At 39.7% G+C, this 16568-nt stretch overlaps 1 protein-coding gene across 7 annotated transcripts in view; it reads left to right on the top strand.

Annotated features, from left to right (window-relative positions):
* GON4L (gon-4 like) overlaps window positions 1-16568 on the top strand; it is an 88301-nt gene that overhangs the window by 1615 nt on the left and 70118 nt on the right. For 6 of the 7 annotated variants that reach the window (XM_089913964.1, XM_022559784.2, XM_022559785.2 and 3 more), the window contains 2 exons: window positions 278-808; window positions 6392-6583. In XM_089913964.1, coding sequence (XP_089770090.1) covers window positions 304-808; window positions 6392-6583 — 697 coding nt within the window. In that variant the 5' untranslated portion in view covers window positions 278-303. The remainder of the gene's footprint in view (window positions 1-277; window positions 809-6391; window positions 6584-16568) is intronic. The other variant, XM_089913957.1, reaches the window with a different exon arrangement.

Raw genomic sequence — 16568 nt, forward strand, 5'->3', positions numbered from 1 at the left:
GCATGAGGTGAGAACAATTATTTTTTTTACAGTTGAGGAAACCAAGGTTTGGAGAGGTTAAGTCACTCAGCCAAGATAACACACTAATCAGTAATAGAGTTAGGATTTGAACTCAGGCAGCCTAACACTCTCTCTCATCTTCCACCTAATGGGACATTGTGCATTTGGTGTAAAGTACCGTGTTCATGATTGAACATGAATAAGTGAAAAGATTTGAGGAAATGTTATTATCATTAATTAATAGGAAGGTGATAAGAACTTGCCTTTATCCTTTCAGGATGGAACAGAAGTGGGACTTGCAAAATGTTGCCCTGTAAGAAGAGAAGAACTACATTGACAGAGTCCCCACAGCATCAGGGCAACCAGGAGGAAGATGACTTAGACCTAGAGTCAGCTGTTAAACCAGAATCTGACCAAGTTAAAGACCTGGGGTCAGTGTCAGTGTCCTGGGGTCCAAGTTATGGCAGAGCAGCTGGCCTTGAAGTGCAGTCTGTGCAGGATGCAGGAAGTCAGCTTGGTATGGAGGACCCATCTTTGAGCTCTGGGATGCTCACCCAGGACACAAACACACCAGTTGTAGAAGCTGTCGATGTGGCCATCTCTCAGGGAATCACCCTACCTTCCTTGGAGTCTTCCCAGCCCCTAAATATACACATTGGTAAAGGAAAACTCCAGGCCACTAGTTCAAGGAGAGGGAAGAAAATTACACTCAGGCCTGGGTCACTTGCTCAAGAAGACAGAGGTGATCATCTTATCGCAAAGGAGCCTTTTTCAGGAGATCCTAGTGAAGAATTCAAGGAAGAAGGAGGTAAGATATGGAAGGTCTTAGGTTACATTTTCCTTGTCAGTACCAGCTTGCCATTGTCTTTGCTGTTGTCATCGCACTCTCTGCAGTGCCTTTACAAAATAGCGTTTCTGAAAGAGGATGCTGATTTGCTATGGAATTGGAGCTGTGGTGCTTGTAAGGGTCAGCGTTGAACGTTATGAATGGGTGGAAACTTTCTTCTCCCCTGCCATTTCCTGGATCATCTTCTGTATCCTTTCCTTTCTCTTATCTTTTCATCATTTCTGGAGGGATGAACTATGTATGGCCTTTCGTGATTTGGTGAGTATTTATGAAGTGGGCCTTGAGGAGGGGCAGTGGCTTAAAGGGAGAGACTGCTGCCTGCATCTACAGAGGTGACATAACCCTTAGGACTTGAAGGATGAGTTGTGGTTTGATGGACTGGTGGCATGGAGTATCTTAGGCCAAGAACAGTCTGGGCAGAGGCAGAGAGGCAGAGGCGCAGAGAGGCAGAGAGGCAGAGGCAGAGGCAGAGGCAGAGGCAGAGGCAGAGGCAGAGGCAGAGGCAGAAGAGGTAGTGAGAGATATCTTCAGAGTGGTAGATTGTGTTTAGATTGTGAAGGGCTTTGTTTTTCACACTTAAGTGTTTCAATTTTTCTTGAAGGTTATAGCCAATTAACAAAAGAAGCAGAAGGCATAGTTCTGACCTCAGAAAGCTTATAGTCTAGTTGGGAAGACAAGACACTGCTCCAAATGAATTATGGATAATTCATTTGGAGCAGTTTAAGATACTATGTGATTAAGTGCTAGTGTGGTACAAGTAATTAGGATTTTTGAAATCAGAACTTGGATTGATAGGATTGGATGGGTTGGGGTGAAGGAGTGGAGGCAGAATAGCATTTTCTACAAACACGTAGAAGTGCTGTGTTTGTGTGGGAGGGTAGCAGGGCTTCAGATAGAAAGGATAGATCCAGATTACTATACAGAGCCATGCTGCTATGCCCTTGAGACTGTATAAAGTATTGGTGTAGGATGTTGGCAGTAAGGATAGAGAAGAAAGGGTATATCTCAGACACATTACAAAGAAAGAATTAATATTACTCAGAGACTGATACCGTTTAAGATAACTGGACTTGGGGATGGTGAAGCATGCCTTCACGAGGAAGGTATTTGAGGGGGTTGAAATGAGTTCAGCTTTAGATATATGGAGTGTGAGGTGCCATCAAGGAAAAATAGAAAATTGAGATTGGAGTTTTCTCAATCTCAGTTGGTAAGAGGTAGGACTAGAAAAGTGTTAATTGTGGTTCTTCTTCATGGAAAGGAGCATGGAGGAAGATGACAGAGAGGGGAAACTGGAGAAGTAATAGTGGAAGTCAAGGAGGGAGGAGAGTTTTAAGAACAGATACATCATTTAAAATTTAGTGACAAAGGAGATACAGTGATGCCTGAGAAAATATTACATTTAAAGGTTGATGATCTTTGAGAGTAGATTTAGGAGAGTCTTTTAGAAAAAGGAAATCAAATGATGGCATTAAAGAGGGAGGGATGAAAGCCCCAGTAATAATTTGTGCCATGGGAGAATGGAAATCGCTAGAGGGGGCAGCAAGACTATGGAACTTTTTCCTTGGCTAGGTTGTATTTGTGATATGAAGACAGGAGGAAATGAAGGAAAATGCAGGATTAAAGTGCTAGAGAAGGTATGTAAAATTAAGTAGGGGTTCAAAGTCACTTACCTATTGAGTGGAATCTAGAGATATTTTCAGTGGTCAGTTTACAAATATCCAAGTGTAGATAAATAAACATTTATTTTTTAGGATTATCTGTAATACTACTACCCCGTTGATTCTCCCACCTTGTACTTCAATTAGCTGTATATACAAGTAATACCAGTAAAAGAAGTACATTATGACTCCTTTTTTCCCCCCAAGTAACTTTTTTCAGCCAAATAGAAATGTCACATAAAAAGCAGAAAGGAGGAAAGAAGGAAGATTGAAAATTCATACATGTGCGTTTTGGAAAATATTGAAAAGTTGAAAGAAGAAAATAAAAATCACCCATAATCTTACTGCTCAGAGTAATTACTGTTATAATTTAGTGCATATTCTTTTCGTTGTTTTGCTTTCTTTTAAGTGACATTTTGGTTTTTTTATTATGATTATGTGGGGGAAGAAAACAGAAGAAACATCTAGGTTATTTTGAAGTGTCAGCATTGTGTTATAATTGATATACACTGTTAAATCATGTTTCTAGATTGCAGGTGCTAGTGATTAAACCTTTCTCTATATTGATGTTTATTCTCATAGAATTTTAATTGTTCTTTTAAAATTGATTTATGGACCCTGATTTCAACTTAAGCCGTTTTTTCCTTTCTTTGCCTTCTAAAAATGATTAACTTAGGCAGATTTCAGCTTAAAATTAGTTGGTTTTTACAGTTTTCAGCTAATTATTTTCATGTTATCAATTTGAAGTTGTTAGACTGGCAGTAAACCAGTTACAGCTGTGCTCTGAATAAGGCTTTTACTTCTCTCTCTTACCCTTCTTTATTTCTTTATTTCTTTGGCTGCATTGAGTCTTAGTTGCGGCACGTGGGATCTTCATTGCGGCAGGCATGTGGGATCTTTCGTTGCGGTGCGTGGGCTCCAGAGCGTGCGGGCTTAGTTGCCCTGCAGCATGTAGGATCTTAGTTCCCCTACCAGGGATCAAACCCACGTCCCCCTTCATTGGAAGGCAGATTCTTAACCACTGAAAGGTTAAGAGTGGGAAGTCCCTCTCTTACCCTTCTTGACTTCTCTTTCTAAGGTCTTTGGCATCTGGCAGATTGATAAGAGGAAAAGTAGAGTGGGATCTTAGGGGGTTCTGTAGGAGGGGAATTAAATTGAGAAGCAATGAGATGGGATCAGGAAAAAAAAGTTTGTAGAGAAAAGGAATATCTTCTCTACGTAGAGTATGGTGCAGCTGATAAACTGTAGGGACAGTTTTGAAGTAGTTCCAACTGTTTGAGGTGGAAAAAGTATCAATGGAAGCTCTACCTACCAAAGTGAACTTCTGTATTTTGCTTAGATGTAAAGATTCTGGTATGTTTGTTTAAAAAAATCATTTGCATCAGTTCAGTTTTTAAATGTTAGACATTAATTCTAAAAATTATTAACAGTTGTTGATTAATGAGAAAGCTCTGCTGTGCTATTGATTTAAGTTCCTCCCTCTTATAAGAAATGTGCCTGAGAGGAACTTTTTTTTTTTTTTATAAATTTATTTATTTATTTTTGGCTGTGTTGGGTCTTCGTTTCTGTGTGAGGGCTTTCTCCAGTTGCGGCGAGTGGGGGCCACTTTTCATCGCGGTGCACGGGCCTCTCACTGTTGCGGCCTCTCATTGCAGAGCACAGGCTCCAGACGTGCAGGCTCAGTAGTTGTGGCTCACGGGCCCAGTTGCTCTGCGGCATGTGGGATCCTCCCAGACCAGGGCTCGAACCCGTGTCCCCTGCATTGGCAGGCAGACTCTCAGCCACTGTGCCACCAGGGAAGCCCCCTTAGGGGAACTTTTGATTTGTTGGATTTAGAATTCAACTTGTTGTACAGTCCCTATTAAAACCACAGCTTTTAGCCTTTTTGACATTGTGAATTAATCATGGGCTCCTGAAGTAAAGGAAGTAAGATTGAGAGTAAATAGAATTAAGGATTCATTCATACTTTAGTTGAAAATAAAGGCTTTTGGGCTTCCCTGGTGGCGCAGTGGTTGAGAGTCCGCCTGCCAATGCAGGGGACACAGGTTCGTGCCCCGGTCTGGGAAGATCCCACGTGCCGCGGAGCGGCTGGGCCTGTGAGCCATGGCCGCTGAGCCTGCGCGTCCGGAGCCTGTGCTCCGCAACGGGAGAGGCCACAACAGTGAGAGGCCCGCGTACCGCAAAAAAAAAAAAAAAAAAAAGAAAATAAAGGCTTTTTTTCTTTGTTGACAGGGTGTCCTCCAATTAAAAATCTTGTGTATACCAGTTGAAACTGCTAATGTTGATGGGATAACAGTCTTAAAAAGTGTTATCTGTTTTGAATGGGGCTCAGTAACAAATAATTTGATCTCTTTTTGAAAAACAATTTTTTTCAACTATGTAATACACAAACATGGAAAAAAAGTTCCTAAATGCAGAAAGTACACAGGGAAAAGTTAGGCATCCTTTCACTTTGTCCTCTTGTTTTCCAAGTTCTCAGAAGCAATCACTATTTAACAATGCCTTGTGTATATTCTATAGATCTTCTGTGTATACACAAGCCTGTATGTATTCTTGTTCCTATGACAGCTTGATTCTAATGTTTGCTTTTGATATTGCATAAATGTTTCTTTGTCTTTTTTTTTTTTTTTTTTTTTGGTACGCGGGCCTCCCACCGCTGTGGCCTCTCCCGTTGCGGAGCACAGGCTCCGGATGCGCAGGCCCAGCGGCCATGGCTCACGGGCCCAGCCGCTCCGCGGCATGTGGGATCCTCCCGGACCGGGGCACGAACCCACGTCCCCTGCATCGGCAGGCGGACTCTCAACCACTGCGCCACCAGGGAAGCCCCTCTTTGTCTTTTTAATGCCCCTCACGAAAAATGGAAAGAAAGGTAACACTCTTTAAGAGTTGAGGTGAGGAGAGAATTCCCTGGCGGTCCAGTGGTTAGGACCCAGCACTCTCACTGCCGGGGCCCTGAGTTCCATCCTTGGTTGGGGAACTAAGATCCCACAACCCATGCGGCTCAGCCAAAAAAACAAACAAACAAAAGAGTTGAGGTGAGGAAAGGAGAAAGTTGTCTAATGAACTGTATAACCATGTATTTATAATGTTATGGTGATTTTTACTCTAATGCTTTGTAAGATTGATCTTACAGAGTCAGAAAGTTCAGGACATTTTATAATGTATATCTTTAAAAAATTTTATTTATTTTATTTATTTTTGGCTGCATTGGGTCTTCGTTGCTGCATGCGGGCTTTTCTCTAGTTGCAGAGAGTGGGGCCTACGTTTTGCTGCAGTGCACGGGCTTCTCATTGTGGTGGCTTCTCTTGTTGCAGAGCACAGGCTCTAGGTGCACGGGCTTCAGTAATTGTGGCATGTGGGCTCAGCAGTTGTAGCTCGTAGGCTCTAGAATGGAGGCTCAGTAGTTGTGGTGCATGGGCCTAGTTGCTCTGCGGCATGTGGGACATGGCTCGAACCCATGTCCCCTGCATTGGCAGGTGGATTCTTAAGCACTGAGCCACCAGGGAAGTCCTATATCATTTATAGTTGATTAAATGTGGTGTTAATGGTCATCTATATAAAATGTCCCTTTGTTACCAGGAATATATCTCCCCCCACCCTACAATTACGGATATGATTTTTTCATAGGGAAAAAAAATCGCTAGAAAGACCTTAGCGATTACCTAGTTCAATTCCCTGACATTACCGATGAGTAAATTGGACCTGAGCTTTGATTTCAATATTTTTTTTAGGATACTGTCTTTAAGAGAGAGGAATGCCTGTATAGTAAATGCATCATTAATGAAGTTATCTAACTAAAAAGGACTTTATAACAAGATGCTGATTTTTACAACAGAGTATAATTGAGAATGGACAAAGTGTGGAGCAATATTTGTGATTCTTCCAGGAAAATCTCAAATGCATTCTGGAGGGGAGATGCCTTCATTACCATCAGACAGTCACTCTGCAAAACCAGCAGCCCAGCCTAGGAAATCATCTCAGCCAGATGTCTGTGCCTCTCCTCAAGAAAAGCCACTCAGGACTCTAGCTCACCAAGCTGAGGAAGAGATAGAGGATGGTGGACTCTTTATTCCAATGGGTAGGCTTTCTTTTCTTTTCTTTGAAAAAAAATCCTCTTTATTGAAGTATAATTTGCAGAAAACTGCACATATTCCAAGGTATCCAAGTTCACTGAATTTTCAAAGATTGAATACACCCATGTAACCAGCAACCAGATCAAGAAATAATATTACCAGTACCCAGAAGTCCCTCCTTTCATTTATTACTGACACCCACCCATGGGTAACCATTATCTTGACTTCTAGCAGCACAAATTAGTTCACCTGTTTTGTACTTTATGTGAAATATGAATATGTTTTTTGATTGCCTTTTCCCACTCAACATTATGTTTATGAAGTTGGTCCACATTGTTGCATATACTTGTAGGTTGTTCATTTTCATTATGATACAGCATTCTGTTGTTAGAATATTCTATATTTTCTTTATTAATTCAATTCTTAATGAGTGAATACTTTCCAGTTGTAGGCTACTCTGAATGGTGCTGCCGTGAACATTCTACTGTAGATCTTTTGGTGAACATATATGTCTAATTTTTGTTGTGTGGAATTGCTAGGTCATAGGATTAGGCCTCCTTAAAGTTTTTTGGAAACAATATATATATATATTTTTTTAAATTTATTTTATTTATTATTATTTATTTTGGGCTGCGTTGAGTCTTCGATGCTGTGCGCAAGCTTTCTCTAGTTGCACTGAGTGGGGCTGCCCTTCGTTGTGGTGTGTGGGCTTCTCGTTGCGGTGGCTTCTCTTGTTGCAGAGCACGGGCTCTAGGCACGTGGGCTTCAGTAGTTGTGGGACGAGGGCTCAGTAGTTGTGGCTCTCGGGCTGTAGAGCGCAGGCTTAGTAGTTGCGGCGCGGCATGTGGGATCTTCCCGGACCAGGGTAGAACCCGTGTCCCCTTAATTGGCAGGTGGATTCTTAACCACTGTGCCACCAAGGAAGCCTGAAACATTATATTTTTATTGTGAAATATAACACATACAGACGAGTGAATAAAGACTTCTTTATTTAGCTTAACAAATGGTTTTAAAGTGAACACTTGTGATTTCTTTTTCTCATCGCAAATAATAGACCTCCATTGCTATGTAGGTTAGAAGTTGTGATAGTGGGCATCCACATCTTATTTCTGAACTTGTGGGAAGGTGTTCAGTATTCCTTATTATATGTGATGATAATTGTAGGCTTTTTATAGATATATTGTATCAGATGATGGAAAATTTTTTCCTAGTTTTCTGAGAGTTTTATCACATATTGAATTTGGTCAAATGCTTTTTAAAAATCTCTATTAAGATTATTGTATGTTTTTTTTCTTTATTCTGTTTTCTTTTTTGTTTTTTTTTTGTTTTTTTTGGCCGTGTTGTGTGGCATGCGGGATCTTATTTTCCTGACCAGGGATCGACCTCGTGCTCCCTGCAGTGCTGAAGTGCAGAGTCCTAATCACTGGACTGCCAGGGAATTCCCTCCTTTATTCTGTTAATATGGAGAGTTACACTGATTCTTTTTTAATGTCAGATTTATTGAGATAATTTTCGTACAATAAAATTTTTTTCAGTGAGTTTTGAAAAATGGATATAGTTGTGTAACTGCCACTACAATCAATATATGGAACATCTCTCTCTAAAAGTTCCCTCATTCCCCTTTGCAGTCCTTCATTTTCAGCCTTTGGGAACCAGTGATCTCAATTTTATTCTTACAGTTTTGCGTTTTCTACAATATTATATATAGGTGTTATACAGTATGTATGTAACCTTTTGAATCTGGTATCTTTTAAAATTTTTATTGAAGTATAGTTGATTTACAGTATTGTGTGCATCCTGTATCTTTCACTTCGTGTAATGCTTTTGAGATTAATTCATGTTTGTTCTTCATTGCTGAGTAGTATTCTACTGTATAGATATACCACAATTTGTTTATCTGTTCACCAGCTGATGGACGTTTGGGTTCTTTCTGGTTTTTGCCTGTTATGACTAAAGCTGCTATAAACCTTAACATGTAGTTCTTTTTTTTTTTTTTTCTTTTTTTGGGCTACCCCATGTGGCATATGGGATTTTAGTTCCCCGACCATGGATTGAACCAGTGCCCCCTGCGTTGGGAGTGTGGAGTCTTAACCACTGGACCGCCAGGGAAGTCCCCACATATAATTCTTTTTTTTTTAAAATAAATTTATTTGTATTTTATTTATTTTTGTCTGCGTTGGGTCTTCGTTGCTGTGTGCGGGCTTCTCATTGCAGTGGCTTCTCTTGTTGCGGAGTATGGGCTGTAGGCATGCGGGCTTCGGTAGTTGTGGTGCACAGTTGATCCGCGGCATGTGGGATCTTCCTGGACCAGGGTAGAACCCGTGTCCCCTGCATTGGCAGGCAGATTCTTAACCACTGCACCACCAGGGAAGTCCCTGGTTCTTTGATAGATATACGTTTTCATTTTTCTCGGGGTAATAACTAGGAGTGGCATTGCTGGGTCTTACAGTAAACGTATGTTTAAACTGCGTCTAAACTGTTTTCCAGAGTAGCTGTACCATTTTACATTCCCAGCAGGAATGTATGCAATTTACAATTGATCCACATCCTTGCCAGCAGTTAACAGACTTTTTAATTCTATCTGTTCTACTAGGTGTATTTCCTTGTGTTAACTTGCATTTCCTTAATGAATAATGATATAAAGCATATTTTCATGTATTTGTTGGCCATTCATAGATATTTTTTGGTGAAATGTTTGTTCATTATTCTGTTTGTCTATATTCCATTCGTAATTACTGCATATCTTGCACGAGATACTTTGAAACTATGCATATATCCTTTTTCTCTTCAGATGTTTCCCCCCTAATTTTAGCCTCCTTTGGTAGATCCCCTGCAACAATTATAATGCTGACTTTTTATTTCTGTTGTTCCTTTTACATTTATTAATTGGAATTTTTCTGTAAAGAAGAGCAGTCTCTTCTCCCTCATTTATTTATTCAGTTTTTATATGAGTGTGGACTCATGGATGTTTGTTTTATTATTTGAGTTATAGTTCCATGTTATCATTATTTATTTTGCCCGAATGGTTTCAGCATTAGCCACGAGGAGCTACTTCGAGGTTTTTTTTGTTTGTTTTTTGAAATTTTATTTATTTATTTATTTGGCTGCGTCGAGTCTTAGTTGCGACATGCAGGATCTTTTTTGTGGCATGCGGGCTTCTCTCGTTGTGGCGCGCAGGCTCTAGAGCATGCAGGCTTAGTTGCCCCTCAGCATGTGGGATCTTAGTTCCCCGACCAGGGATTGAACCTGCGTCCCTTGCATTCGGAGGCAGACTCTTAACCGCTGGACCACCAGGGAAGTCCCAGGTTTTACTTTTACGGATTATGCTTTCGTGTCGTATCAAGGAACCTTTGCCTAATCCAAGGCCACAAAGTTTTTTTTTCCTGTTTTCTTCTAGAATTTGTAGTTTTACACATTACATATAGGTATATGTGATCCATTTTGAGTTAATTTAAAAAATATATTTATTTATTTATTTCTCTTTGCCAGGTCTTAGTGGCGGCAGGCGGGATTTTCGTTGCGTCATGCAGGATCTTTTGAGTTCTGGCATCTGAGTTAATTATTGTATAATGTGGGAGGTATATTTGAGATTCTTTTTTTTACCTATGGATGTCCAGTTGTTTCAGCACTATTTGTTGAAAAGATTTCTTTCTCCATTAAATTACCTTTGCATCTATGTGAAAAAGTCACTATTTGTGTGGGTCATTCATGGACTCTCTTCTTTTCCATTGGTCTGTGTATTTAACCTTTCACCAATCTCGCAGTCTTGAAATCAGGTAGTCTGTGTCTTCCAACTTTTTTTTTTTAAACAAGATCATTGGGCTATTCTAGGTACTTTGCATTTCCGTGTAAATTTTAGGATTGGCTTGTCATTTTCTTCAAAAATACTTGCTGGTGGGCTTCCTTGGTGGCACAGTGGTTGAGAGTCTGTCCACCTGCCGATGCAGGGTACACGGGTTCGTGCCCCGGTCTGGGAAGATCCCACATGCCGCGGAGCGGTTCGGCCCGTGAGCCATGGCTGCTGAGCCTGCACGTCCGGAGCCTGTGCTCCGCAACGGGAGAGGCCATGACAGTGAGAGGCCCACATACCGCAAAAAAAAAAAAACAACAAAAAAAAGAAAAAATACTTGCTGGCATATTGATCGGTAATGAAACTGTCGATCAATTTGGGAAAGTCGCTGTCTTTTTTTTGTTTTGGCTGCACCATGCGGCATGTGGGATCTTAGTTCCCTGACCAGGGATCGAACCCCTGCCCCCTGCATTGGGAGCGTGGAGTCTTAACCACTGGAGTGCCAGGGAAGTCCTGGGAAGGTTGCCATCTTAACAATACTGAGTCTGCTAATCCATGAATAAGATATATTTGTTTATTTAGGTTTTCAAAAATTTCAGAAATATTTTGTAGTTTTTAGTATATAAATTTTTCATGTATTAAGTATTTATTTATTTTAAATTTATTTATTTTTTATTTATTTTTGGCTGCATTGGGTCTTTGTTGCGTGTGGGCTTTCTCTCGTTGCAGCTAGCGGGGGCTACTCTTCATTGCAGTGTGCGGGCTTCTCATAGCAGTGGCTTCTCTTGTTGTGGAGCACGGGCTGTAGGCGTGAGGGCTTCAGTAGTTGTGTGCGGGCTCAGTAGTTGTGGCTCCCGGGCTCTAGAGTGCAGGCTCAGTAGTTGTGGCACATGGGCTTAGTTGCTCTGTGGCATGTGGGATCTTCCTGGACCAGGGCTCGAACCCGTGTCCCCTGCATTGGCAGGTGGATTCTTAACCACTGCACCACCAGGGAAGTTCTAAGCATTTATTTTTTATGCTAATGTCAGTTTTTCTTTTCAATTTTCAGTTCATTGCTAATTTATAGAAATATAGATTTTGGTATATTGGTATATCTTGTGACTTTGCTATAAATTCACTTATTAGCTTTATGTACTTTTTTGTAGATTCTTTAGGGATTTCTTTTTTTCCCCCCCATTTTTTAGGCCATGCTGTGTGACATGTGGGATCTTAGTTCCCTGACCAGGGATCGAACCTGTGCCCCCTGCATTGGGAGTACAGAGTCTTAACCGCTGGACCACCAGGGAAGTACTGAGGGATTTCTCACATAGATAATTAAGTCATCTGCAAATAAGGAGTTTTTTTCCTTCATTTCCAATTTGTGTGTCTTTTCTTTCTTTCTTTCCATTCCTTCCTCTCTCTTCCTTCCTCTCCCTCTCTCTTTCCCTCTCCGTCCATCAGCCCCCATCTTATTATGCACTGGCTAGGACATTCAGTACAGTGTTGAAGAGAAGCAGTGAGAGTGGGCATCTTTTCCTTTGTTGCTGATCTCTTAGGGGAAATACACTCAGTTTTTCACCACTAAGCAGAATTTGTTGGTTTATAGCTATTGTTTATCAGATTGAGGAAGTTCTGTACTATTCCTAGTTGTGGAGAGTTTTTATGAACTGATGTTGGATTTTGTGAAAAGCTTTTTCTGCATCTATTGAGATTATCTTTTGTTTTCGTTTTTGCTTTTAATCTGTGGATATGGTGAATTGTATTGATTTTCAAATTTCAAAGCATTTTTGCATTTCAGTGATAAATCGACCCTTTTGATCATGATATAGGTATATATATATATATATATATATATATTTTTTTTTTTTGTATTGCTGGATTTGATTTGCTAATATTTTGTTAAGGATTTTTGTGTCTGTGCTTGTAGTTTTTTTAAAAAATATTTATTTATTTATTGGCTGCTTGGGTCTTTGTTGCTGTGCGCGGGGTTTCTCTAGTTGAGGCAAGCAGGGGCTACTCTTCATTGTGGTGCGTGGGCTTCTCATTGCAGTGGCTTCTCTTGTTGTGGAGCACGGGCTCTAGGCACGCGGGCTTCAGTAGTTGTGGCACGCAGGCTTCAGTAGTTGCGGCTCGCGGGCTTGAGTAGTTGTGGCTCATGGGCTCTAGAGCGCAGGCTCAGTAGTTGTGGCGCATGGGCTTAGTGGCATGTGGGATCTTCCCGGACCAGGGATCGATGCATTGGCAGGCAGATCCTTAACCACTGCGCCACCAGGGAAGCCCCTGTAGTTTTCTTTTCTTGTAATGTCTTTGGTTTTGGTATTAGGGTAATACTGACCTCATACAATGAGTTGGGAAGTGTTCCTTCCTCTTCTTTGTGTTTTTTTGTTTTTGTTTGTGTTTTTGAAGAGTTTGTGAATTGGTTTTATTTCTTCCTTAAATGTTTTGTTGAACGCACCAGTGAAGCCATCTGGGCCTAGAGTTTTCTTTGTAGGATGTTTTTAACTATGAATTCAATTTCTTTAACAGATAAAGGGTTATTCAGTTATCTCTTTGTTCTTGAGTGAGCTTTGACAGTTGGTATCTTTTCAGGTATTTGTTCTACCCAAGTTGTTGAATTTATTGACATAAAGTTTTTCATAATATTCCTTTGTCATCTTTTTAATGTCTGTGGGCTCTGTAATGATGTCTGTTCTTTTATTCCTCACACTCGTAATTTAGTCTTTCTCTTAATCATTCTGGCTAGAGGTTTTTCAAAGAACAAGCTTTTGGTTTCATTAATTTCTCTATTTTTCTGTTTTCTATTTTACTGGTTTTTGCTCTTGTCTATTATTTTCTTCTGTCTCTTTGCTTTGGGTTTAATTTGGTCTTTTTCTAGTTTCTTAAAGTGGGAGCTTAGGTCATGGATTTGAGACTTTATTTTCTAATAATACTATAGAATGTATCAATTTCCCTTTAAACACTGTGCTAGCTATGCCCCACAAATTTTGATATATTGCATTTTATCAACTTCAGTTGACAGTATTTTCTAATTTCTCTTGGGATATCTTCTTTGACCCATGGGTTATTTAGAAGTGTGTGTGGGGCTTCCCAGGTGGTCCAGTGGGTAAGACTCCATGCTTCCACTGCAGGGGGTGCAGGTTCAATCCCTGGTCAGGGAAGTTCTGCTTGCTGTGCAGTGTGGCCAAAAAAGAAAAAAAAAAAAAAGAAAAGAGGGGTGTGTGTGTGTGTGTGTGTGTGTGTGTGTGTTTTTAAACAACAGAAATTTATTTTCTCACAGTTCTGGAGTCTGGGAATTCCAGTATTAGGTGCTGGTAAATTCAGTTTCTGTGAGAGCTTTCCTCCTGACTTGTAGACACCCACCTTCTCACTGTGACCTCACATGGCCTTTTCTTGGTGCATGTGTGTGGAGAGAGAGGGAGTGGGCTTTCTGATATCTCTTCTTATAAGGACACTAATCCTATAGGATCAGGGATTCACCCTTATGGACTCATTTAACCTTAATTACTGGCTTAGAGGACCCATCTCCAAATACAGCCATACCAGGGGTAAGGCTTCCAACGTATGAATTTTGGGGGGACACACGTTCAAGTTAATTTTGGGGAGACACACACATTCAGGTTTTCTGTACAGGATTGGAGTCCTATTCTATGTTCAGTTTCAGAACCTGGTTTTTTAAAAATGTAATTTTTATAGTTATAGAGTACCATATGGCTTATAACAGCAAAAACAAAAATCCACTATAACTTTTTAGAAGTGTGTTTTTTCACTTCCAAGTATTTGGAGACTTTCCAGCTATCATTTTGTTACTGATTTCTAATTTAATTCCCTTGAGTTCACATCATACTTTGTATGATTTCAGTACTTTTATATTTATTGAGGTTTATTTTATGGCCCCAATATAATCTTTATTGGTAGCTCTTCCATGTGTATTTGAAAAGCATATGTATTCTGTTGTTTTTTAAGGTACACTGTTCTGTAAATGTCAATTAGGTCAAGTTGGTTGACAGCATTGTTCAGGTTTTATTTATTTTTACAGATTCTTTTTTTTTTTTTTGGTCTATTCTGTCAGTTATTGAGAAAGGCATATTGAAGTCTCCAACTTTAATTGTGGATTTGTCTATATTTCTTTTCAGTTTTGTCAGTTTTAGCTCTACATATTTTATTTATTTATTTTTATTGTTTTTATTTTTTATTTATTTAAAATTTTTTAGCTGTGCCATCTGGCATGCTGGATCTTAGTTTCCCAAACAGGGATCAAACCTGCACCCCCTGCAGTGGAAGTGTGGAGCCTTAACCACTGGACCGCCAGGAAAGTCCCTAGCTCTACATATTTTAAAACTCTGTTTTCAGGTACATATGCCTAATAACATACATTGAGTGGGTTTTGAATGTTAAGGCAAACTAGCATTTCTGGGGTAAACCTATTTGGTCATGATGTATTGGATTTTCTAATATATTGTTTAAGGTTTTTGTTTTTTTGTTTATGGGAGATAACTGGCTTTAATTTTCCTTTCTTATAAGGTCTTTTTGATGTGTTGGTATTAGCGTTATACTGACCTTATAAAATGAATTGGGAAATTTTTCATCATTATCTGGTCTCTGGAAGAGTTTGTTGAAGACTGGTGTTATTTCTTTCTTAAATGTTTTGTAAGCATTCACCAAGGGTGCTGTCTAGGCCTGGAGTTTTCTTTGTCAAAAGCCTTTTAAGTTTTGGATTAAATTCTTTAATAATTATAGGATTATTTAGATTTCCTGTTTCTTTTTGTGTCAGTTTTGGTAAGTTGTGTTTTTCAAGGAATTTGTACATTTTCTCTAAATTGTCAGATTTGTTGATATAAAGTTGCTTGTAATGTTTATTTTGGCATGTGTAAGATTTTTAATGAGGTTGTCTTTTTAGTTTTGATTTTAGTGAGGTCCTCTTTTTATTTGTGTCTTATTTTTTTTGTTGATAAGTTTGGCTAGAGGTTTATCAGTTAATCTTTTTAAAGAACCAACTTCTGGCTTTCTTGACTTTTTTTTTTCTATTTAATTGATTTCTGTTCTTTATTATTTCCTTCCTACAATCTATCTTGGATTTGATTTGTTCTTTTTTAGCTTCTAGTAAGATTTTCAATCTTTTTTTTCTAATATATACATTTAAAGTTAAAACTTGCCCTCTAAGCATTGCTGTAGCTTCATTCTGAAAATTTTGATGTGTCATACTTTTGTTTTCATTCATCTTAAAATATTTTTAATATCCATTATGACTTCCTTTTTTTGTTTGTTTGTTTGTTTTTTTTTGTGGTACGCGGGCCTCTCACTGTTGTGGCCTCTCCCGTTGCGGAGCACAGGCTCCAGACACGCAGGCTCAGCGGCCATAGCTCATGGGCCCAGCCGCTCCACAGCGTGTGGGATCTTCCCAGACTGGGGCACGAACCGTGTCCCCTGCATCGGCAGGCAGACTCTCAACCACTGCGCCACCAGGGAAGCCCTGTGACTTCTTCTTGACCCATGAATTATTTAGAGATATGTTGCTTAATTTCTAAACGTTTGAGGGTCTTTCTAGTTAAATTTCTTTATTGATTTCTAGTTTAATTCCATTGTGGTCAAAAAGCATATTGTATATGATTCCTGACCTTTGAAAATTCTTGAGTCATTTAGCTTATGGTCTGTTCATGTGCTGTTAAAAAGAATACATATTTAGTGGGTGTTTTATACATGTCATTTGAGTCAAGTAAAATGTCCTGTATATGTCTGTGAGGTCAGTTTTGTTAATATTGTTCAGATCTTTTATATCTTTACTGATTTTTTTTTTGTCTGCTGTCATATGTTACTGATTGACATTTGTTAAAATCTCCAACTGTGATTGTGGCTTTCTCCTTTTTTTCCCCTTTCAACTTTTTTATAAATTTATTTATTTATTTATTTATGGCTGCATTGGGTCTTCATTGCTGCACGTGGGCTTCTGATTGTCGTGGCTTCTCTTGTTGCAGAGCACGGGCTCTGGGCACACAGGCTTCAGTAGTTGTGGCACATGGGCTCAGTAGTTGTGGCTTGCAGGCTCTAGAGCTCAGGCTCAGTAGTTGTGGCACACGGGCTTAGTTACTCTGCAGCATGTGGGATCTTCCCAGACCAGGGCTCGAATCTGTGTCCCTTGCATTGGCAGGTGGATTCTTAACCACTGCGCCACCAGGGAAGCCCTCAACTTTTGTTTTATATATTTAAGCTGTATTATCAGGTGC

Source organism: Delphinapterus leucas, chromosome 1 (assembly GCF_059928025.1).
Source record: "Delphinapterus leucas isolate spDelLeu-1000000601 "Yukka" chromosome 1, BTC_Dleu_Yukka2, whole genome shotgun sequence".
NCBI lineage: Eukaryota > Metazoa > Chordata > Mammalia > Artiodactyla > Monodontidae > Delphinapterus > Delphinapterus leucas.